The sequence below is a fragment of the Leptonychotes weddellii genome, chromosome X (assembly GCF_054177405.1).
Source record: "Leptonychotes weddellii isolate Sample4059 chromosome X, ASM5417740v2, whole genome shotgun sequence".
NCBI lineage: Eukaryota > Metazoa > Chordata > Mammalia > Carnivora > Phocidae > Leptonychotes > Leptonychotes weddellii.
This window is the reverse complement of record NC_138385.1, coordinates 16,392,159-16,417,175: the sequence shown is the minus strand read 5'-3', so window position 1 is coordinate 16,417,175 and position 25,017 is coordinate 16,392,159. Positions and strand designations below refer to the sequence as shown.

General features: G+C 41.2%; 1 protein-coding gene across 1 annotated transcript in view; it reads left to right on the top strand.

Moving 5' to 3' along the window:
• Positions 1-2,434: 2,434 nt before the first annotated feature.
• The window catches only part of STK26 (serine/threonine kinase 26), a 53,903-nt gene continuing 31,320 nt past the window's right edge, over positions 2,435-25,017 (top strand). Inside the window, exons 1-2 of the mRNA XM_081808244.1 lie at positions 2,435-2,594; positions 2,701-2,851. Of these exons, the coding sequence (XP_081664370.1) occupies positions 2,810-2,851 (42 nt within the window). The 5' untranslated portion in view covers positions 2,435-2,594; positions 2,701-2,809. The remainder of the gene's footprint in view (positions 2,595-2,700; positions 2,852-25,017) is intronic.

The following is a 25,017-nucleotide window of genomic DNA, read 5'->3' as shown; positions in this document are numbered from 1 at the left end:
TATCTAAGAGAAGCTGGATCTCTGGCCTCAGGGAGTTAATCATCTTGTTGGGCAGACGGAACAAATGAAATCCATGAAATAAGAAAGAACTACAATGGTGAGCACTACTTCCACCAACATGCAAGAGGAGGAGTATTGAAGGAGGGTTTGGAGCAATGAGGAAGGTTCAATGGGGCTGGGACTTGAGATTTAGACCCTTGCTACTCAAAGTGTCATCTGAGAACCCAAGTATTGGCACCACCTGGGAAACTGTTAGCAATGCAGAATCTTGGGCCCATTCCAGATTTGCTAAATCAAACTCTGCACTTTAAAAAGAATCCTAAGGAACTTCTCTCTCTTTTTTTCTTTAATATTTTATTTATTTATTTGCGACAGAGAGAGAGAGAGAGAGACAAGCTGGGGGGGGGGTGCAGAGGGAGAGGGAGAAGCAGACTCCCCACTGAGTAGGGAGTGGGATGCAGGGGCTCAATCCCAGGACCCTGAGATCATGACCTGAGCGAAAGGCAGATGCTTCACCAACTGAGCCACCCAGGTGCCCCAAGAATTCTAGGGAACTTCTAAGGACATCAAAGTTTAGGTGGCCCTGCAGGTTTCTAGCCAGGCTGGCATTGTTAAGTATGAGCTGGGCTGGTGGGAAATAAAGACTGGATTGGGGCCTACCATCAGGTTAGAGGTTGTGAGGACCTGGAGGTGGGGAACTAGGAGTAAGGAGAATGCAATTATATCCTTTATCATCTGAATGGATAATGAAATGTGATGGCTATACGTGCAATGGAATATTATTCAACCGTGAAAAATAAGGAAATACTGCCATTTGTGACAATATGGATGGACTTTGAGGGCACTGTGCTGAGGGAAAGAAGTCAGAGAGAGAGAGAGACTAAATACCGTATGATCTAAAAACTACCAAACTTATAGAAACAGAGAGTAGACTGGTAGTTGGCAGGGGCAGGTGAGAGGGGACACAGGTGAAGGTGGTCTAAGGGTACAAACTTCCAGTTAAAAGATGAGTAAGCTCTGGGGATGTAATGTACAGCATGGTGGCTATAGTTCACAATACTATATTGTATCCTTGACAGTTGCTAAGAGAGTAGATCTTAAAAGTTAGAGGGACTTGGGTTTGGATTCCCAGCTCTACCACTTCTTAATTGTGTGACATTTGGGCCAAATTATTTAACCCCACCAAGGCTTTTTCATCCCCTGTAAAACGGCGGGGGGGGGGGTATGCAGGGAGGCAATATGACCTCAGAGGGCCCTTGTAAAGATTCAATCAGCTAACATATATCTAGGACTTAGCAGTCCGGGCACAAAGAAAATGACACCATTAATAATAATTATATTGATAACAATAAAATGCTATCTTTTGAGAAAGATTCAAAACCAGCAAAGGAAACAAAAGAAACTTTTAGTGTCTACTAGAGCCCCAACACTGTGTTGGGTATAGACCTGTAACAACCTGCAATGTAAGGAACTTCATCCTCATCTTAAATTGGCACTTGGATATGACATTTTTAAATGTAATTAACCCTGTTGGTCCCTAAAGGTGCCTTCATGATGGGATTTCTGTAATTGTTACTATTATCATTGTTACTGCTGTTATCATTAGGGTATTCTCAAAAGAACTTGTCTCCCTGCTGGAGCGGAACTTTAGAGGGAGCGGAGGCAGGGAATGCTGAAACCACGGCTGCCTATATGCTGAGTTAAATAAGGCGTACTGCTAATGATCCAGTCTCATTTTCCATGCCTCTATCATCCTCATTAATTTTTCTGATGTACTGTTTTCCAATTTCTCTCTCTCTCTCTCTGTCTCTTCCACGTGCAAACTTGGGCAGAGAAGCCCCAGTCTGGCCGCCCTCCACCAACTGACAGCCCAAAAAGCAGGGGTAGCCTCAGGTTCAAGTCACCTGAAGTAAGTCTGGGGGCGGGGAATCCGGAAAGCAGGCGAGCGGCTACGGATCCACCCAGAGGCGCCGCCCCACCCAGTGGGGACCCGACCGCGGGAATGAGTCGGGTACCGACTCGGCGGCTCTCCGTGCCCCCACCCTCGACTAGATCGGGGAACCAAGAGGGACTTCCAACACTCCCCAAGTTTCAACTCAAGTCGTCTCTGAAGCTGCGTGTGCCCCAGCCTCGAACGCCTGCCTGCAACGTGGCCGCGTCTGGGACGCCCTCCTACCCCCGGGGTCACCCAAACTCCTCCATTCCCTCCCCAGGCCGGGCCCTGTGCCGGGTCCCCCGGTCCCCGGCTTCTCCTCACCGCGTGCGGGGGTGGGGGGGGAGCCCGCCCCTTCGCCGGCTCGGGCGAGCCCAGCCACAGCCCTGCACGGCGAGGAGCCTCGGCGCTCCTGACACCGCCCGGCGGCAGGGCGGGGGCAGGGCCAACGGCGGAACCGCCCCCAACCGCCTCCCGGGCCCGGCGAGCGGGCGGGCGGGTTGCTGGGGCGCCTCCACCTCCTCTTCCTAAAGCGGCGAGGCGCAGACGAGCGGCATCACTCGAGCCCAGGTCCCGGCCACCGCCACACGCTGCGCCCCGCGTTCGGGAGGAGGAGCGGCGGCGGAGGCGGCGGCAACAGCGGCGGGCGGGCGCCAGAAAGGTAGACTGAGTCCCAGGCAGCTGCGCCGCCGACCGCCCACCCCCTCCCCCCAGCCCGGGGCGACGCACCACCAGCCCCGTCACCTCACTTCTGTGTGTCCTTCCAGGCCCCGGTCGAAAAGCCTGGGAGGGCCGCCGAGCTACCCCCGGAGGAGGAGCCAGTCCGAGCCCAAGGCGCCACCGCCGCAGGAGCAGTGCGGAGCAGCCGTCGCCTTCATGGCCCACTCACCGGTGGCGGTCCAAGTTCCCGGGATGCAGGTGAGGAAGCCCAGGCCGCCTCCGCCGACCACGTGACTGCCCCGGAGCCCGGTGCGCGGTCCCCGGCGACCAGAGGCGGCCCCGGGACTGCCCTGAAGGCAGGGCCGGGCGCAGGGGCCAGGTGACCCGGGAGTCGGGCTCGAAGCGTTACCCGGCGTTTAGGCTTGCTGGTGCACTGCGCGGGGAGGGTGGGGAGGGCGGGGAGGGACCGGGCGCGCGGCGAGGTGCGGGGGAGGGGGGCGAGGGAGCGTAAAAATAGGCCAGATCCAGACACCTGCGCCTGCGGAGCGTGGTCCCGCTGGGGACTGGAGGTGGGAGGTCTTAACTTGGGAGAGATGGAGGTGTCTCGGAATTTGTGGGGTAAAACGCAAGTCGTGCCCTCCCCGCCCCCCCGCACACACACAAGTTGGGGCGGAGCAAGACAAGGGGGTGTCGGTGGCGGCGGCATTGAATTGGGCTCTTCCTGTGTGCGTAGATCGAAGAGCGAGGTGGCTTCTTTTCCCCTTTTGGTGTTGCTTCTTAAGGGCGAAGTTCTGTCTCGCTCCCCCCCACCTGGCCCAGCCCATAGTGTGGCGTGAGAAATGCAGGGTCCTGTGTCAGAGTGGCCGAGGTGATGACTCCCCAGCCCCCTCCGCCTGCCTTTCCCACAAGACGACTGTTGCATGTGGTTAAAGGAAGCTTTTTGTCCTGGACAAGGGACTACTGCTTGGGACCCATCTTCTTACTCCAGATTTACCCAGGCCCCTCCCCCCGTTATATTTTCATTTTATTCAAGAAGAAATAAGCGATGTGTGCCTACACTTTTTAGGCGGTTAGGCTTTTAAATTGGTGCATTTCAAGCTATCTACTAAATGTTATCCAGGTCTACTAACTTTCAAGCATTCACTTTTTTTTCCTTTGCTAGTGAGTCTAAACAACCCATTTATGAACAAATCAGAGACTAGAAACACTAAAGCCTCAGTCCCTCATTATCTTCTAAAAATGTGAAAGCAGACTTTTTCAAGTTAAGAAAAAACGTTTAGAGTAGTAAATAGCTTGTGTTTCTAGTAAAAAAGCGCTGTGGATTGGGGCCTCAATTTACTAATTGATGCATGGAATTCATCCTTTTTGTTAGCAATGGGTCATATTTTATGTATGGTCACAAAAAAGTAACTTTAAAAATACTTTCCCACAAAAGGACTATTTGTGTTGAACATATATCAAAAATACTTTCCCACAAAAGGACTATTTGTGTTGAACATATATCAATCCTAGGACTCCCGTGTGTACTAAGCACCAGGCCTTTTAGCTGCCTATAGGGCACATCTGTGTTGAGTCCCAGGAAGTCGGTGTGTATTTAATAAAAAAAAAGAGAGGAAGAAAAAGGGAAATGAGAAATGTTAGGGCTTTTTAAAAGGTTAATCCATTCAGGCTTTACAGAATGCCTCAAACTTTTTTCTCAGACCACCCCCCCCCTCCCTGGCTCATTCCCCCATCAACCCTGCCCCACACCCCATTCATTCAGTCTGCCTTTGATTGTAGCAAGAGATTAGTAGTTTGCAATACTAACTCCAATTTTGCTCCGTCTGATGTGCAAAGAAGTGCGAAAAACGACTCACCGTGCTCTCCTTTCCATTATGTGGAAAGTAGAACGGTACAGATGGAAAGTTTGTCTCTGAGGGTCTCCATGCTTCTGTCTCCATTGTGTGCGCGTGCGTCAGCAGAGAGAGAGAGAGAGTGTGAGAGAGTGTGTGCCTCGCGTTCATCAAGTTTGTGATTCTGGGGAACTCTGTGCTGAGGAGAAAATGGTTTCTGGTCCTTATTTGGTTTGTCTTTATTTGATTTATATGGTTTCTGGTCCTTATTTGATTTGTCTTTATTTGATTTATATGGTTTAGGACCTGCTTGCTGTTCAGTATTTCTTACTGCTCCCTGCTTTGTTTAATTATCGGAGTTCCCTATCTCTTGAATTTTAAAATCTTAATTAAGGTGGTTTAGAATGTGAAGCACATCTTTTAATTTACAAGTTCTGCCTTTCACTGTATGTCTTCCCAAAGTTGTGGTTACTTTGTCCCACATAATTTGGGGAGGGCAATAAACTCCATATTAGCAAAGAAGAGAGGGATATTTGTCACTCTCTCCATCTTAATGAAAGGTAAATTCTTAGCTGCTTATTTCCACTTTATTTGTAGATGTGGTTCTTAAGCATTTGATGCAACACAAAAGTTTTCCACTGTTAAAATTGTACAGTACCCTAAAAATAAATTTGATGGCATGCAGTGTGACTCTTGAGCCTAGACTACTTTTACTATTCTTTTGTTCAAAAATATTGCAGATGAGAGGCAGAAATATATCACGAGCTTGTAAAATTCTCCTAGACTTTTATTCAAGAGTTAGGAGCAACTTTTAAACCCTTAGAGTAGTAAGAAAACTTGAATTAGCCATGTGTTCTTGAAATTAATGTGTAGTTTTCCACAAATCAGGGTGAAGTGGTCGACCAGCCTATAACTTTTTAACAGTTTATTTTAGAGAATTATGAAGATTGATGGAAAAAATGATTTTTCCAGAAATAAAAACAAAATTACTTTATCCACAGTGTTTTTTCCCCCTGAGGAGAGACGTGAAGTAGAAGCCGAGCTACCTGTTCTATCACTTAAGACTTCCAGCATTCCTGACTTTCGAACAAAGAAATTTCTGTTGCCACTAGTTTAAAATAGAAAAGAAACTTGGAGTGATGAAAGAAAACCCAGGATTTGATCCAGTTCAAACTCTTCCTTATGAATTAGTTATTCAAACTCATATTGTTGATGTTTCTTAATATTGTGGGAATGAACATTTTTGCCCTATTACACCAAATGTTGAGGGTATGAATTTGTTTTGTACTTAATTTGTGCTTACTTTGTTAGTGTATATACCTAAAGGAATTTTCCATACCAGGAGCTAAACTCTTGAAAAATATATAAAGCACAACTTTAAAAAAATAATAAACCAATAAACCTGTTTCTTTCCACTCAAATATTTACTCTTTAATGATTTAAAACATATTTTTTCTTTGAAGTTTTCAGTTATAAGTTATACTTAAGTTTAAGATATTTTCCCTTAGAACCTGCATTAGTATTTATTAAGACAAGTATTCTAAATTGGTTGTTAATTCTTTCATAAAATGTAAGTGGGAGAATAAAGTTAAATGTTGAATTCGAGTACTAAGTGGTATTACGTTATGCTTTATGTTAGGTCTCTTGTGAAAGTTTAAGTTTCTATTAAAGAATTTAAAAAGTAGTATTCATGTATCCTTAAGTATGATAAAGGTGGTACAGTTGGTTTTGTTTTTTTGTTTTTTGGGGTTTTTTGTTTGTTTGTTTGTTTTAAGTCATCTCCACACCCAGCGTGGAGTCAGTCCAATGCAGGGCTTGAACTCACGACCCTAAGATCAAGACCTGAGCTGAGATCAAGAGTCAGATGCTTAATCGACTGAACCACCCAGGTACCCCTAGGTGGTATAGTTTTTAAGTGGTTGTTATTTGAGATGTGAAATGGAAATGAAGTTTAAGAATTAATGAATACTTTATTATAAAGACTTTTATCTAAGAGGTGGAAGACAGTGCCTTGCATTGGTGAACCTCGTTATTGGATTCTGGGAAGGATACAGAATTATACTACATGATCTCTAGCACTTGAAGGTCTTAAAATGTTGGGGAGTTAAATCTAGTACATGAAATATAAAATAATGCAAAAATATGTAGGGCTTATTCTAGAATAGAACTTTCTGACTGGAGGAGTTGAAGGCTTACAGAAGGTAAACTAACTGCTAAGGATTATTGGGGTCCATATGGGGGAGGGCATTTCCAGGCAGGGATGTACCCTGAGCAAAGGCATGTAGACGAGGACAGGCACACCCCCCACAAGTGTGCATGCACACACAATTTCTGTGAGATAAAATCATTTGGATTATGATGAATTCCTCTAAAGTAATAAGAGGTAAGATTGGAAAACATGATTGGGTCTAGATCATGGTGGTTCTTTTTTTTTTTTTTTTCCCCTAAGATTTTATTTATTTATTTGAGTGAGAGAATGAGAGACAGAGAGCACGAGAGGGAAGAGGGTCAGAGGGAGAAGCAGACTCCCCGCTGAGCAGAGAGCCTGATGTGGGGCTCTATCCCGGGACTCCAGGATCATGACCTGAGCCGAAGGCAGTCGCCTAACCAACTGAGCCACCCAGGCGCCCCTAGATCATGGTGGTTCTTGAATGCTGACGAAGGACTTTGGCCTTTGGACTAGCCATGAAACATTTCTGAGTAAAGGAGGCTCAATGAACAGTTATATATAGCAAGGGAAATCTCAAGATTGGATGAACTGACGACCTGGAGGATTGAGAAGCCTTGAGGCAGTTGAATCTACTGAGGCTATTTCAATGGGATAATCATATCTGTACAGAGGCAGTCGACCTTTCATTGACTGATTGCTTTCCATATGCCCAGTACTGTGAAGAAAAAAAAATATGATTATTAGACTTAATAATTAGCTAATTACAGAAGGAGGAATCAAAGGTTTTGTGGTGTTGAATATGGGAAACTGGGAGTTATGGTTCATATGAAAGAAATTGGAAAATCATGGGGAAGAGCCAGATCTGGTGGGAAGTTAATGATTTCTGTTCCAGAATTGTGAAATTTGAGGTAACAATGAGCTGATGAAGTGAAAATGTGGAACAGTAGTCTATTACGTTGATTGTGGTGATGGTTTCACAGGCATATATGTATGTCCAAACTCATCAAATTGTATGCATTAAATATGTACAATTTTTTTTTGTGTGTAACAATATGCCTCAATAAGGCTGTTTTTAAAAATGTCCAGGGGTGCCTGGGTGGCTTAGTTGGTTAAGCAGCCGACTCTTGATTTCAGCTCAGGTCATGATCTCAGGGTCCTGGGAATGAACCCCGCATCTGGCTCCACGCCCAGCGGAGAGTCTGCTTGAGATGTTCTCTCTCCCTCTCCCTCTGCCCCTCCTCCCCTCAAAATAAATAAATAAATCTTTTTTTTTTAATGTCCAAAAAATATTTGAAGACATAGATCTGGAGCTTTAGTCATTCATCAGGCATATACTGAGCATTTACTATATGCCAGTCTCTTTACTTGAAACTGAAGAGGAGCCACCGAGAAGGGAGAAGTTGCTAATACCAGAGAGAGTGTGTGGAGGTGTGGGCCCTCACGAGACAGGAAGCCTAAGTGGAGGACTAGCTTGTAAGAAAAGGAAGGGCGACTTCAAAGATGCATGGGAAGATGAGAAAATGTGTCAGCACCAAGAAGGGGTTAACTGGGGGCAATCCTTTAACTAACTGATCATGAAAACAATTGGAGAGGGAATTCAGTTTGGTGCCACAATCTAGTATGTGGAGTTCTTACCTCCCTCACACCTTCTGAAGCTTTGCAATTTGAGGTGGAAAGAGGTTTGAAAGCATTGTCTTGCATTGATAAAGCCGAACCATTGTCCTCATTGGTGAGTGGTTGATACAGGGATGTTGAATATGCTAATGATAATGGCAGAAGACCAACTGGAACAGAATAATCAGAAACAACTGTTAGCTGGGAGAGTTGGAGGTAGTTGAAAGGTATGGGGTTAGAGGGCTAGGGGCTATAGGGAAAGTAAACAGGAATGGGGCATGGTAGGATGTGTGCCTTGAACACTAATGAGGGTCTGGAAATGGCACTTGAGGACAAAGGTCCATCATGTATCTCCCTTGTTTGAGTCGTAGACAGTAAGAGAACATAATTTAGCTGGTACTTAGGAACCGATGAACATCATGATACTGTGGTTTTTTATTCTGCCTTTCATTTATTCAGTGACATTGAGCAAATCATCTCCAAAATGGGGAATAATAAAAGCTGCATTTCCTTTGCTTCAGTGAGATGTTATTAGGATGAATTAACCATCATCTGTGGAGTATATTTCGAGCCCCTTTATAAAAGGTGTTATGATATATATGGGCAGTTCATCCTGCAAAACAATGCTAGGCTAATCACATGAAAACACTCTCATTATCTCATCTCTCTGCTACTTGATAACCCACATTTTTCTATTGAAATCCTGTCTCCCTCTCCTCTTCTCCACACTACCAGTACCATACCCAAAGTCCTCTGCTCAGCTTTCCAGACTTTTCTGTTATCTGGCTCTGGTCTACAGATGCAAACTTTACATTATCACTATTTCCCAGCAAGAAATCCCTTCTGTTCTACCATGCCAGTTACAATTTAGCACTCGCTGGCTGACCAGATCCTACCTGATTTTCAAGGTCTGCAAACTTACTGTCTCCGTGAACTTTCCCTGAGTGGTCCAGGCTACAGAAATCTCTCGTATTTCCAAGCACCTATTATATCTCTTGTCAGTAGTAGACTGACAGTCCTTGATTCATACATTGCCTTAGATTTTCTCTAACATACTTGTCTTCCAAATGAGGTAAATTTCTTGAAGGCGGGGACCATGTACATTACTTTTCTTTATACCACTAGGCATGAATTATATGTAAAAGTGTTGGCTAATGAGTTCCATATAGACTAGACTTTTCTAACTTTTTTTTTTCCATTCTGTTTCTCTAAATATATTGTGTAATGCTTGAATTCTTACAGATCATGGAGGCTGATTTACGTGTGCACAATGTAGACTTTTTATACTTACTAAAAAGATTTTAATACATTATATGTAACACGTCTAACAATCTATACTTGTAACTAATCAGCTGTCCACACAAGGAAGCTCTCATTCTCTTTACCTTCCAGGGGCCTTTGAGAGAAAAAAGAGACTCATTGCTTTCCTTGTAACTAGGGCTGATTGCAGACAAATTTGTGTCTTTGTGAGAAATAACCTCTTGTCCCTTCCCTCTGTTCCCATCCCCACCCCACCCCCCCCAAAGCCAATACAAATAAATAAAAGAAACTGTTTTACTTCTCTGTCCCAACTGTCACATTAGAAAGAATCTGATAAATTTCATTCATATTAAGATGTTTTTGATTAATGGCTCAGTGAGTGACCTCTCCCACGGATGTTCACATTTTACAGGGAATAATGTCTGAAAAATAAAAAAAGGAAATCCAGTAGTGGAACTTTAGATGGCTTGGTGATTGTTTTTGACTGAACTGTGTCTTCTGAATGAGTGGTGGTTTTACTCATTTTATTTGTTGCTAGAAAATGGAATTAGGAGAACAGAGTTAACAGCAGCAAATTCCTTTTCATTTCTTGTCATTGAGACCCAAACAATTTTCACCACAGGGACATGTAAAGAAATGTCTCTGGAAGAATGCCATGAGGTAACTCGCTTTTCAGAGAACAAAAATCAATAAAATAGGCACAATTAAATTTGGACTCCATCTTACGTACGTTTCTCATTTTGTCATCTGCCGTTTTAGACTACAATGTTATATGGTCAGGAGGGATCACATCTTTGAATTAATGCTTGTGAAATCAAATATTTTTTTAAAAAATATTGACTAATTCAGGGCACCTGGGTGGCTCAGTCATTTAAGCGTCTGCCTTCGGCTCAGGTCATGATCTTGGGGTCCTGGGATAGAGCCCTGTGTCGGGCTCCCTGCTCAAAGGGGTGTCTGCTGCTCCCTTTCCCTCTGCTTCTCCCCCTCCCCCCCCCGCTTGTGCTCTCTCTGTCTCTCTCTCAAATAAATAAATAAAATCTTTTTTAAAAGATTTAAAATATATATATATATATATATATATATATTGACTAATTCCTCTCAGCCGTCCTATGAACTAGGAGGAGCTATGCAACTGGAAAATGCCTTTACATTTGGATTTTAAAACAAAACACATTGCTAGCCAACTCTACCCACCATCCTCTTTGATGTCACTCCCCCAAATCCCATGTAATTCAGGCGGTTTAGTTGACATGCCCGTTCAGAGAAGCCAGGAAACCTAGTGCAGCCTGATCTCATCCTTCTCCTCTATTCCTGCCTGTCTCTCCCCACCACCTGTCACCAGCATTTACCTAACTGGGGATGGAGCTACACACCCCCTCAGCCTGTTCTGGACTTGTTCCAGCATTTCCCTGACTGCACCCTGCTGGCCTTTCTTTTCCTTCATTTATCATACCATCATGGATTAGAATGATCCGTGTCCTAAAATACCAGATTAGTCATTGGTATGGCATAGCTCCGGCTCTTCTAGCAGAATTAGAACAGAATTGTGGTTCATACTTCCTGAGAACTAGCGTAAGCAAAACTGTAGACAGCTTTAGGTGAAAGAGTTGAAAATATTCTTTTTTTTAAGATTGTATTTATTCATTTGGGAGAGACAGGGAGACAGAGCACAAGCAGGGGGAGAAGGAGAAGCAGACTCCCCGCTGAGGTGGGAGCCCAATGCGGGACTCGATCCCTGGACCTAGAGATCATGACCTGAGCCGAAGGCAGATGCTCAACCATCTGAGCCACCCAGGCGCCCGAAAATATTCTTTTTTTAAGTGGCTACTTTCCTCCTCTTTGGTCAAGTCACTTCGAAAATGTGCTGCTAAGGAAATGGAAGACATTATGTTTTGGTCTTTTACTCACAAAAAATGTTTACCGATAAACTTTTCAAACCTTTGCGATCCTGGTAACAGATTATGTGTTCTTTGTGGTGTTTTTCTGCCCTCTCCTCCTTTCACCTGTTTAAAAAATAAGTAGGGAAAAGAAATCTGTAAAACCCTATCAATTTAAAGTGCAGAGGACAGAGAAAAGTAGTGTTCAAATCAACCACCATTGGATTTTCAGTTTGTTCATTACAGAATCAATAGAGTGTCTAGCTGAAGAGTAACAGTTGCTTTGAATTATAGAAACAGCTTACCAGTATCTGCTTAACGAAGTTTTACTGGATTTGAAATCCATACCACACTAGATATGTTAGGGAATTTCTAAGCATACTAGTGAATTACTCTACCAGGTTTCAGTAGTGCCTGGTAACACAATCCTAGGAGTGAATTTTTGGCAGGTGGAAGAAATACTTCAAGGACATCTAGACGCATCCAGATTTTTCTTTGAAAATGCATTTTTGAATTGCTCTGTTAGTGCCTTTTTATCCCCCTCCCCCCAGGTTTCCATTAAACCTTTGGCTTTGCAACGTATCACTTTACAGTATGTTATATTAAGCTAGGACTTCACTGCTTGATGCAGTATGGTATAAATAACACAGCAGTGGGTGACGGGGAAGGGATGGACGACATAGATCATCAGGTGGAGCATAAGTTGTTTTTATAAATGCAAGAAAATTTGGGGGAGCCGAGCCAATAGAAACCATAAAGTCATTATTTCTTCCCAAAGCCTCTGCCTGCTCGGTATTGCTGCCCACTAGACCTGGGAAAGTTTCTAGACTCCCTGGTCTCAATTTCCTGCTGCCTGCCTTCACTCTGAGCAGAAACACAAAAGAAACCAATCAGCAAAGCATGCACACATGCTACTAAGTATGGTGACAGAAAATAGAACTTTGACCTTTTGTGGTTAAGGAGACTACAGTCAGTGTGTCTGGCAGCCTCAGGGAAAGAAGCATTTTTCAAATGTATGCTTTTAAAGTGCTACTGACCCCATGAGAAGAACAGTTAGCAAGCTCATTAATTAGGGTCCTGTTTGCTTCTGTAGTTTTAGTTCAAATCCTTTGTTCGAACTTAACTCTGAGCTTTCCTCTGTGCTAGTCCGTAAATGGTAACGACTTTCCCAAGTTGGACACTGGGGGCGATCCAGGTTTACTGTTTTTCCGCCCTTAGTTGTCATGAAACAACTGGGTGTGATTTAAATTCGAAAATTATCAGCAACCAAGTTTGGAAGACCTACTTTGTGTAGGACATGGTACTTGAAGCCTATCTTTGAGGTACAAAAAGTATAAAAAAGAGTCCCTGGCCTCAAGAAGTTTTTGCTGTACCTGGAAGGACTAGACGCCTACACATTTAGAAATCTAGCACAATGCAGAGCAGTGACGATGAATCACAAAGGAGAGAGACACTGACATAGGAAGGGAAGGGTCATTTATAGGATACCGTTCAAGGAGAGTGGGAGACATGCAAGGGAAAAGGTACAAAGGGATATGCACCAGGTTCCCTCGATCACAGAGATTTGAGGTAGGTGCTCACTGGCTTGAACTCTGAGGCCCAAATAGTGAAAAGCCTTGAATGCCAGACCGAGACATTTATTTATTTATTTATTTATTTATTTATTTATTTAAATCCGTCTACAACAAGGACTTTTTCAGCAAGAAAGTGAACTGATGAAAACAGTGGTTATTTCGTTTGTTCGCTTTGTTTTGGGAAAGTTGCATTAAGCTTCCAGCCCAACAGCATGGATTAGAGAAGGGGAAGGCTGGGTATAATAAGCAGATGTTGAAATAGCCCAGGCTTTCGTTAGCAAGGGTTTGATTTCGGGCAGTGATGATCCAACTTGAGCATGCATCAGAACCACCTGGAGGGTTTGCTAGACTGCCAGGCCCCATCGCCAGAATTTCTGATTCTTTAGGTCTGCACTGGGGCCTGTGTATTTGCATTTCTAATGCATTCCTAGCTGCTCTGTTGATCTGGCGACCACTCTGAGCACCACTCAAGGAAGACTAACAGACCTTGGTGAGTAATTTGGTATGGAAAGGAGAGAAACACTATGGGAGGAGCTGAATGCAACTTTGTGTTGGAAGTTCTACAACTTCCAAAATCTCACCGTCGCCCGTCACTTCTGTTTTCCTTGATCCAGATAGGTTTGACCTCTCAGTAAATGCTCTTATCTTCAAATGCAAATACATTTATCAAGAACATGAAGCCTATTTATGCCTATAGTTGTGAAAATAAAACTTGGCTGAAGTGAAATAAAATGCCAGTATCCTAAATGCCAGCAAATGGCAATATTTCCCCCCAAAGATTGATAATCTTAAGAATTTTGATGAATTATATCAGTTTTGATTGTTCAATATCCCTTTTTTTTTTTCATCCTGCTATTACCCCCTCCCCCCAAAAAACCTGCTGGACTTAATAACTCTGGGCTGCTATTATGTCCAAAAATGCCCATTCCTGGTCATGACAGTCCAAAGCCAACTTGTGTTTACATATGTAAATTCCTGGAGGAGAGAGGAAGTTACTTCTGAATCCTTAAGGAAATATAAATTCCTAAATAGCCTTTCTGGGTCCAGCTATTGCTCTCTAAAATGTTCTCTCCACCTGTCAGATTAATATATTCCCATTTGCCAACAGGTACCATGTAGAAAAGCTCAGAGCTTAGTTCAAACAAGGGATTAGGAATGAAAATAAGAGAAGCAAATAGGGCCCTACTTAATGAGTTTGCCAACACCAAACAATGTGAGCAAACTTGATTGCTCACCTCATGCTCCGGCCTTGGATCTTAAATCACTTTTCAATTTCTAAAATGAACACAAGACCAACAGAAACAAAATTATCCTTCAGAATCAAAGATTTGCCCCCAGTGAGCATGTTCAAAAGCATGTACAGAAGTGTACCTCTGAACACATTTAAAGCAATGATTGTCATGAGGATAAATTCCTTGGATCCCTAGGTAACTTGCTCCCCCTTGAGGGAATTCAATTTCTTCGGGTGTAAAGTCTGATATTTTTACCTTATACTTCTTACCTCTTATGTGGTAACTGTCTCTTTTCCAGGATACTCAGTTACTCTTGTGACCCATTTTTTCATTATTCTGGGCAGTAGATTAGCTTTTTGTTGAAGAAAATTGATAGGGGGGGTATATATATATATATATATATATATATATATATATATATATGCGTTCACAGTGTATATTGTGCACAAAGTATATTTTGTGTTTGAAAACACTTTTACTCTATTCAAGAAGATAAGGCTCAACGTTTGCCATGGAATTTTTAATCAGCGGTATCAGTTTTAGACATAATTGTTTTTAGAAAGTAGAAAAGTGGGGCACCTGGGTGGCTCAGTCCGTTAAGCATCTGACTTCAGCTCAGGTCATGATCTCGGGGTCCTGGGATCGAGCTCTGTGTTGGACTCCCTGCTCAGCAGGGGATCTGCTTCTCCCTCTCCCTCTCCCTCTGCCCCTCCCCCTGCTCATGCTCTCTCTTTCATATAAATAAATAAAATCCTTTTTAAAAAATAATTCAGTAAAATATATGTAAAAACTATGCTCGGTAAACATGATATCCATGGATTTTGCTAAGTATTTTTATTAGATAGAAAATATATAGAATTCTTTACCATCTTTACAAATATTTACTCTAAGGTAAATACATATGTATGTATGTGCCTGTGTCTAAATACAAAACAGGCTTATCAGGATGTAACACATGTTATATTTTTATCATGGCTAGTTCTTCTTTCTGCCTTTACTACTTAAACTATTATTATTCCTGAAGAAATTGGGCTCACAGCAGTCTATTCCATATAGGATACAGATCATGGGAAATGACTTTTAATGAAATCCAATACCAGTGTTAAGCTTTTTTAGTGAATTAGAATTGAATTGAACATTACAAAAGATTATATATATCAGGATTCTTAATTCTCTGCTTAATTTCTCCCATAGAACAGTTTTACAGAGCATCATTGCATCAAAGGAATTGCTTTGGATAAATATAAATTGGTTTACCTGTGAGTAAAATCAGAGGCATGTGGGTAGTATACAAATGACTTCTGGTTAACAGAAACTTGCGATCATTATGTGCAAGCTCTTATTTTGAAGCTAAAATTGCTATAGGTACTTTGCACTCTGATTCTGAGGGGATAGGGAATGGAGGAGACGGGGCATCGGATCCTGTTTCAGTGACAAACAAAATCTTGTACCCAGAGAGCTGCTTTTTTTTTTTTTAGCTATTTATCTCTTCATGAAAAATGTGACTGTCACTGAAAGATCTTTTTTCCTCTGTCACAGGCTTTCCAAAGGGCACATAAAATGAAAACGTGGGATTTGACTAGTTAAATAATGAATCAATTTGGAGGTTTTAGCAGAGGTGACACCTCCATGGTCGTCTTTTTGGACCGTGATTTCTGGTAATAGCAAGTGAAAAAAAAAAAACTATTACTGCTGTTGCTATGGATCTTCTGTCTGCTGAGGTTCGGGCATCCTTTTGGAGGCTGCAGTGTAAACCCTGCTTAGGGAAGGTAGAATTTCATAATACCAGAGGATTCCTGCTGCCTCATGAGCAAACAGAAAATGTAGGTGAGGGAAAAGGTGTTGGACCTCTGGAAGAAGAGAAAGACAGTATTTCCAAGGAAGGGAAAAAAAGTAGCCTCTTGCTTTAAAGATTGAGAATTCTCTCTCTATTTTTGAGAATGGGAAATGTCTCTACTTTCTGCAGAGAGGAGAAAAAGCTAACAGAAAAGGAAATTGGGGAGGTAATAGTCATTCATTTCTTTCTTGTCGCTTATGAATTCTGTGATAAAAGTTGCATTTACATAATTGATTTGCTATGGCAAGGGACCGTATGTAAAGAGTCTTTTGGGTTGGGAGAAAGCTTGTGAAAGATCTGGGGGAAGAGCTGACATCATTGGGATGGGGATTTCAGCTGCTTTTCTGTTTAAGATGTGCAGTTTTGGTGGCGTGTGTACTGGGTCAATAAATTGTTTCTAGACACTTGGAGTCATTTTGCATGACTTTTTATTTTTTTCCTTCTGTAGGTGAAATGAATACCTTTCATTAACAAGGAAAAGCGCTAGGGCATCACTGGATTATATTTGGCTAATTTGGACTGTTATTTGCGAGGCTAAGGAGAAGGAATCTTTCTTTCAAATGACTGGGTTTAATATTATTGTAAAAGTACCTACTTTTCCAGTAGGTACTGGCCTTAAAAGTCTCCTTCAGGGAATGATTAAAACAGTTCTTTGGAGCATTGCAAGGCTGAGTAGCATCTCAGATTTACTTTAAAATAAGTTTGCTTAATGACTTTTTAACACCACTTGATTCTGTCTTGGCTGAGAGAAGAGTCCTAAGTGGTAGGTAGTCCAATTGCTTTTTTCTAAGAACACTTACGGGTACTAAATACTACTAAATACTGTTGGCTTTTAACTTTTCAGGAGTTTAAGAGGTATAAATGTCTTCATACCTGAAAACCCAACGAAGATTGTTTTCTGCTCAGGGATTACAGCCCCCACCCTAGGTTCCCTTGTTCACCCACATGCCAGGGTTCTTTGGGAGAGTCCATCTGTATAACTAGAAGCATTTTCATTTCCCGTGTGTCTATTTTTTGAGCACAGTGTGTCATGCAGTGATAGTGTAAGTATGATCCTGATTGAAAGCTGAAGCACAGTTTTAGACGATTTTTTTAAAAACTCCTCTAACCGGAAAGATGATCTGTATATTGTGAAGGAATAGTTTTATTTAATATGGACAAGTGGTTCCAGAGCTTGAGAATTTAATTAATTTTTTTTCTGGTAGGACACTAAGTCATTTCCTCCTAGCTACTAGAATGAAGAATGTAGTGTATTCTATTCCTCTATACTATAAAATCATGACTGCATGCCTCTCCTCAAATGTAAAATGAGGAGATTGTAGAGGGTAACCCGTAAGCTCTGAAACTGTGAATGCGGGGGATTCTGCTCAGGAGTCTGGACTAGGTTATTGTTTACAAAAGATAAAGCACTTATGACTATGTATATATGGAAGGGATCAAGTACCTGTTCCAAACAAATTTTGAATTAGATGTAATTAATATTCTACTGAGGTGATTAATGTATAATTACTTCTCTACTATGTGTAATTATAGTGAGGCTATAATGTTCAGCCTATGCTTTGGACAAAAGTTTCTGGAAATTTTAGATTTTAACTTCTCCGTAGTAAATATTTTTGAATGCCTGTTTTTTTTTAAAATAATAATGATCACCTTCTTCCAGTAGTGTTTTTGGACCCTTGTTAATCTATTGCAGCCTTTCTCAACCACTGTTGTCATCTGAACCACAAAACAGAAAAGGATTTGAGTTAATGTTTTCTCAAGCTAAGGCCATTCTAGATATATAAGAGCAGAGTTTATTTGTTACATATAATGGATTCCTTACAGCAACTGTCAGCAAACTATAGCTAAGGGCTAAGCCCTGCCTGCAGCCTGTTTGTGTGTAGCCTGCAAGCTAAAAAAATATTTTCTGTGTTTTTAAAGAGTCACTGAACAAGAAGAGGAATATGTGACAGGGGCCACAAAATGTACCTGGCCCACAGAGCTTAAGGCCTTTACTATGTGGCCCTTTACAGAATAGTTTGCGGACCGCTGTATTAGGGTATGGGACCACACTGAGAATTGCTGATCTAAATAAAGGAAACGTTTTATAGTATTTGCTCTGAGGTTAGGGATACAGTAAGATAATAGGACAGTTGCTCTTCATGAGAGTAACTGACTTATATATTGGTCCCATTACTGTGATGCTAAGTAGGTAGACATTTTTTTTTGTTTCCTAGACAGAAAGTTTAGTGGTTGAATTATATGGAAAGTCGTATTGGTAATGATAATATGATAAATTATGTGTATACAGATAGATTTTAATATTTTTCTTAGTTTCTAAAGCAAGAAAATAAAAGTGGGAGAATTTTATATAGGAACACAGTAGAAGGCACTGATTGCTTTTATCACTATTTTAAATTAAAGGGTGATATCTATTAGAGAAGGAAGGTGAATAGAGTGCTAAGTGTCAGACATAATCACATTTGTTTCCTCCTTGTACTGAATGAGTGCCTTCACCCTACAATTAACGTCTCAGGTTTGTCAGCAGTAAGGAGAATAGTACTTAATCAAAAATGCATTAAAATTATTAGATCATAGCATATGAAATAATCAGGCTCTACCAAATGCCGCTTAACTACTTGATTGAGTGGGGGAGGTGCTATCAGCCATAAAACATATATTGGTAAATCACAAAATTATCAAGGGAGAAAAAGACTAGCAGGCATTATTTGTAATTTGCCGCTGATTTCTTTTATCTCCATATTCAGTTAATCATGAAGATCTATGAGGGTTCCCACCCCCCCCCACCCCCCCATCCCCCGCCTGAAAGTGTCAGACATCATCTCTTCTTTTATCATGGCATTCTAGCCTTTGTCACTAAGTAGGCTTGGGGCTAGGTGCAGACATGAGGGAGCTACCTGAAACACAGACTTGATTTTTCCACTCGTCTGCTGAAAGCTTTCAGTGGCTCCCTCCTGGCCTGTCCAGAAATTCCTAGGAAAGATGAGTCAAGCCAGCCTGCTGGGATGGTCAGGAAAGGCATCACTGGGTAGCTGAGCTGGCTTTAAGACTGGATGAGAAGAAGAGAAAGAAAGGGAAAGAAATTCACCAAGGCAAGAAAGGACAAAGGGATTTCAAAGTTGTGTTTTTCAGAATGTTCTATGGGTCCTTTCGGGGTGGGCAGTGAGGATTTGTTTGGTGAGTGGTACTTTCTCTCTGGTTAGGGCTGTAAAATGATAGGGTACAAGTCAGCTCAAGTTGTAGATCACAGATCTTTTTGGGTAGCACACTGTTCAAAGCATTTTAATTACTTTGAATTGCTCATCAACCTTATTTTGGCTATGGTAGTTCAAGAACTAATTAAGGAACTTTGTTATTTGTCTCCATCCTGAGGTTATGTTTGTTATTGCTCCTCCCCACCCCACCCCCAGCTAGAAATCACTCATTATAAAATCAAAAGCCCAAATATTTTATAAGGGTTCCTCCCAGTTCTAAAATAAAATGACCCTTTAACATTCCCAAAGAGACCATATAGCATATTTTTTTGGAGGAAAAAAATTAAGATTTTCTGTACATGTATTAAAATTTGTTACTGGATATTGATGATCCTTGTTGGAGAATCACAGTTTTGTTGATTGATAAATCAACAAAGACTATAAATTTTAACTAATAAAATATCCTAGCCCCAGCTGTATCGAGAACACATAAACAGCCTTATGTTTATAATGGTATTTGTTAAAAATTAAAAGATTCATCACATATTAGTAGCTATCTCATAATGTCAGTAGCATTTCCCCTCCTTTATTTGAATACTGAATTTGTCCAACGTTGTGCTTTGGTAACATGAACAGATTTCAGCAATGTCAGCACACATCAATGGGGGTTCAAACTGGTGAATCTGTACCTTTAGGTACAGTATATTCACACTTGCTATTGACAGTGGAGGGTAGGGTAGGACGCGGATGGGTTGAGAAATTTCAGTTTGGGAAAAGTTGGTAAACTTCAAGAGGAGATTAATTCACAACCAAAAGCAGAAGAGGTCTCCAAGCTGGAATTCTTTGGGGAAATTAAAATACGGGGATAATCAGGGCTTTTTTTTTTTTTATTAAAAGATTTTATTTATTTATTTGACAGAGAGAGAGCGAGAGCAGGAACACAAGCAGGGGGAGTGGGAGAGGGAGAAGCAGGCTTCCTGTCGAGCAGGGAGCCCGATGCGGGGCTCGATCCCAGGACCCTGGGATCATGACCTGAGCTGAAGGCAGACGCTTCACGACTGAGCCACCCAGGCACCCCAATCAGGGCTTTTTTTTTTGCACATGAAGTGGTACTCCCTATGCAAGGGAAAAGGAATAACAGTAAGAACATCATCAGTGAGGATGTTGAAATTCAGCCCGTTTTGTTAGTGTAACAAATTTGTTCCTGTAAGCTAATTTCTCATATATGTTGGGTGCACCATGGTGCTGAGCACAGAGCTAACTTTTATGTTCATTTGTAGTAGTTCTTCTTTCCTTAGGTTTTCAGGTACAACTATGACCCACACAGACACCCCATTTTACTTGATTCCTGAATGTATTCTTGTTTATGAATGCACTGCTTCAAATCTTTTAAAGAAGTAGATAAGATGTAAAAATAACAACCAACATTATTCTTTTAGCCGTACACACACACATAAATAGATACTCTGATGATATTTTTCACTTTGGGGAACTACAGAGTGGATTGTTGAAAATATTAAAGACTATTCTTTTGAGTATTTGAGAATCTCCTCTAGGCTTTTATTTGCCAAGATTAAAATTCTTTGCTGTTGACACCATCATGCCATTAGTATCGTTTTCTTGGGATCATAGAATGTTAAAGCCAGAAGGACCTAAGAAGTAATTTTCCTTAGTCCTAAGATTCCACTGGGTAACTCCTTGCAAGTACAATTTGATTAAATCCGCTCAAAGTATAGATTTGATTAAAGAGAAATGTTGGAGGGAAATTATACTGCAGCCACTTTCTCATTAAGAATGAAAAGGTAAGTCTATGTAAAATTCCACTTTTTCAATCAGTGTTAATTTTCTAAAAGAACTCATGGTGTTAATAATTTAGTGCTGTGCTTACAAGCTTCAAACCTATTGATTTTAATTGGAGTTCCCCATCTAGAAGGAAGATAGGCAGCGAGCAAATCAATTTTGTTTTAATCTGATGCATTTTAATAAGTGTGCTAATGATTCACGGTAACATTATCTGCAATAGCTCGATATTTGCTATAAGGTGTCTCTGCCTTAGATTCTATCCAAAGATGTTTATTTCTGAAAGTAGTTGAATGGCATCCTTTTATTTTACCTCCAGGATGGATAGCATAAAATGAGGCTCTCAACGTCTATCATGTTAAAGTGCCCTGTGTGTGGGTTTGATTAAATAATGGCCTGAATAAATTAGGATACCTGTTTTATCATTTCTATATTAGCAGGATCTTTGTCTTCCTTTCACTGTATGGCCTCATCCCCCTTTCCAAATGAATATTTTATAGTAAGAGCTTGTTATCAATCCCAGGCCATATTTATATAACATCCTGTGTAGTCAGTAATAATCCTTTTATTTTAACATTAATGCTTATGGTTAAACCTGATCCCTGATTGAATTGTGTATTTCTATATGTGTTTAGCCTAAGTAAATTAAAAGAAATGTACAGCAGAGTGATATACCGACTGCCACTCTTCGAGACCTTTAGTCTTTGCATTAGAGTATGAAATTGTCCTAGACTCTCCAGGACGCACAGTCATATGGTTCTGGTTAATAGTGATTGCGGATGTGCTTCCAGAATCATATTTGCATAGATTAGTGATCTGCATCCTTGTGGGTATAGCTACTACCAACTGTCCTTTGGGTATAGCTCCATATTACATGAAGAACTGCTATTTTGCAACCTAAAGAGCTCTCCAAGTAGAAAGAAAAACCTCTCAAAGTTGTCACTTTGGAAAGTTTCTATTATGTTAATCACATGCGAGAATAGGGGTTGACTTAGAATTTCATACCTATTTTAACATTCTTCAGTTTATTGAATGTAATCTCCCTTGCACCAAAAGTCAGAAATCAAACTATAAATGAAAGGATAACCTCATGCCGAAGATTGCAGGTAAGTTGTAAACACCCTGCAAACATCCAAGGACTACATCCAGTATACAAAGCACTGGTGCTGTGAGGGTACCTGGTGCTTACTGAGACGGAGCTCCCTCCTTAATGTGTTTATTCATTTGAGAAAAGAACGATCATGACAATGAAAGAGAACGCAAAGATAGTAAAATGTGTACTGTGTCGGAGGCTCCAGCAAAGAGCTATGGGAGGGCAGGGAATGAAGCAATTGAGTGTTAGGTGATCAGGTTACCCTGGGGAGTTGGGAAGGTGTTTTGCTTGCTTGTTTCTTTGTTTTTAAGAGATGTGGTATTTCCAGAGATGGGGGAGAGTCAGGGTATTGTTGACAGAAAAAATGGCATGACTCAAAGGCTCAAAAATAAGAAAGTAAAATTGTTCCCCAGTGGAGCATTGCCTTCAAGTTTGTATGTCCAAGCTACTACTCACTGAAGTGTTGTGTTTGGTACATGATAAGGTATTCCTGAAGTTTTCCCTTTGGGCACTTAGTTTTGTTGGGTGTTCTAGTTCTGTATATGGGCAAGGATAATTACGTTACTTTCTGAATATTACGTTAGGAATGAATTTACAATGAAAGCAGAGGAAGACCAATAGAACCTTAGGTCCTGTGTGAGCTGAACGTCTGGCTCCCCTTGGCTTCCTTGGAGCAGTCACTCATCTACAGTGGGCCATGGTCTGGACAGTATCTTACCCTGTTGCTCTTTATCCGTCCTTGGCTTCTCAGCCTGCTTCATTATAGTATCAGAGAGTTGGGACTTGAATGCAGTCTGCTAGAGATTCTGAATTGCTTGCTGCGACAATGGGGTGGTGTAAACTTTCCATTTGAGTCAGTTCATCCCCTACCTTAATGACTGCTTCAAAACTAGAGTTGGCAACAAGGAGGGGGAACGAAGCGACTTGGCTTTAATCCCCCACAAATTTGCAGTGTCAAAACAGGAAGGGATTTAGAGATCATGGAGCCCACCTCTTTCCCTCATTTTACAGATGGTGAAGCCGACATTTTATCGCTGACTGCTTGTCATTTCCGGGATAAGCAAAATGAAGGCCATTTTGCCGGACCTCTCTGCTTTCTTTACCTCTGTAATACTTATAAGAAACCAGACGTCCTTTTTCCTCTGGAATGGCTGTAAGGTCAGAGAGAAAGGAGCTAAATGATGCAATGGCATTTGCATCCAGCATTTATTGTGATGATAGCCTTAGACTTTTTGGTTTATTGAGAGAAGAATGTGATTGTTTGCAGAATGTCTCCTTTCCCTTACCCATGGCTATAATTAAAGGTTTAAGGGAACTTCAAATCCCAGAAAGTTAGTCAAAAAGACAAAATTAGTTATTTCCTTCCATTTAAAAGGCCTTCGACCCGAAGATGATTTACCTGGCTGGACAAAATAATCTGATATTTCTACTTTCAATTAAAATGGCAGGAATTTCAAGATCTATCTAGGAAATAGAGCTAATAAAAGCGCCGCCAGCTAGGAATCTGTTTCTTAAGGATTTCTAAGAGAGGGGAGGTTATGGTGAAATTTCTTCTTGTGCTTTCTGCATTTAATTTTTCTTTCGAAAAATGTGGTACGTGGAAAAGTGACAATAGAATCAAAGAGATGTTTCATTCTTCTTTACCCGGCTGTAAATTGAACTGTCTTACCAACATGTTTAAAGAACTGCATTCTTCACATCCCAGAATGTGTCCTGCTTACTCCATTGTTCTTTCCCTCTGCTCTGAGCTTAAGTACAGAGAAGAAAGCACGTTAGGAGGCCAGAGGAAGCTCTTTCCTTATCCTCTCTTGAGTAGGAGGAATTCAGATGAAGGAATATTTTCAATTATTCTTTTGTTCTTAAAGGTGAAGTAGACTCACAGTTATTAAGCAGGAGAAACTCCTCAAACTGCTATGTTATTCATGCTGCTATGTCAAAACCTTTTATAATAATTTCAATGAAGTTATCCTCTGCTACAATATTTTCCAAGCATTTTTGCTAATGAGGTACATTTAAAAACAGGAATAATAAAGGAAAGATGAAAAAGTACTTATAAACTTAATTTTATTTCTGCCTTATGAACACATTTTTCTTCTTGTTGCTGTGCACAAAATTGCTGGAAGTTTAAATTGTTGCTTAAGAGTACAAAATAAGGGCGCCTGGGTGGCTCAGTTGGTTAAGCGACTGCCTTCGGCTCAGGTCATGATCCTGGAGTCCCGGGATCGAGTCCCGCATCGGGCTCCCGGCTCGGCGGGGAGCCTGCTTCTCCCTCTGACCCTATCCCCTCTCATGCTGTTTCTCTCTCGCTATCAAATAAATAAATAAATAAAATCTTAAAAAAAAAAAAAAAAGAGTACAAAATAATACTGTATGAGACCTTTGACTTCATGCTTTGCTGGTTAAGACCAGGGCTGCCTCATCCATCTCAAAACTGCCTTTTAAGTGGTAAGTAAAGACGGGGACTCCACTGTGAGTTGATAAAATGCTGTGTGATGACCACAAGGAAGACCAGGGTTGTCGTAACTACATTTTTGACTACAGTTCACTTATTTCATTGCGTATACGTAAAACCGGGCAATTTGACATCTGTATGTTGCAAAAGCAAATTATAATAACCTTTGAGAGAGATACAAAAATGTGGCATAACAATAGGCAAACTAGGAACATTTTCTTTATGCACTTAGATAAATATTTTGAGCTCTCAGACATGGAAATACAAACTCAGACGACTGACCACCTGACGGAAATTGACCTCAAGCCCAGCTCTCCATGTTGAATTTGAAACACATACAGACATACCAGCTTTACCTTAGTTCTTATTCTGTCATATACAAAATATAGTGAAGCTAAGTATTTTACTTCAGAAATCTAAATCACAGAGGTCTCTTAAGAATTCCATCAATTTTTATTAGATACTTGTAATATGAACCTGAGGTTGTAC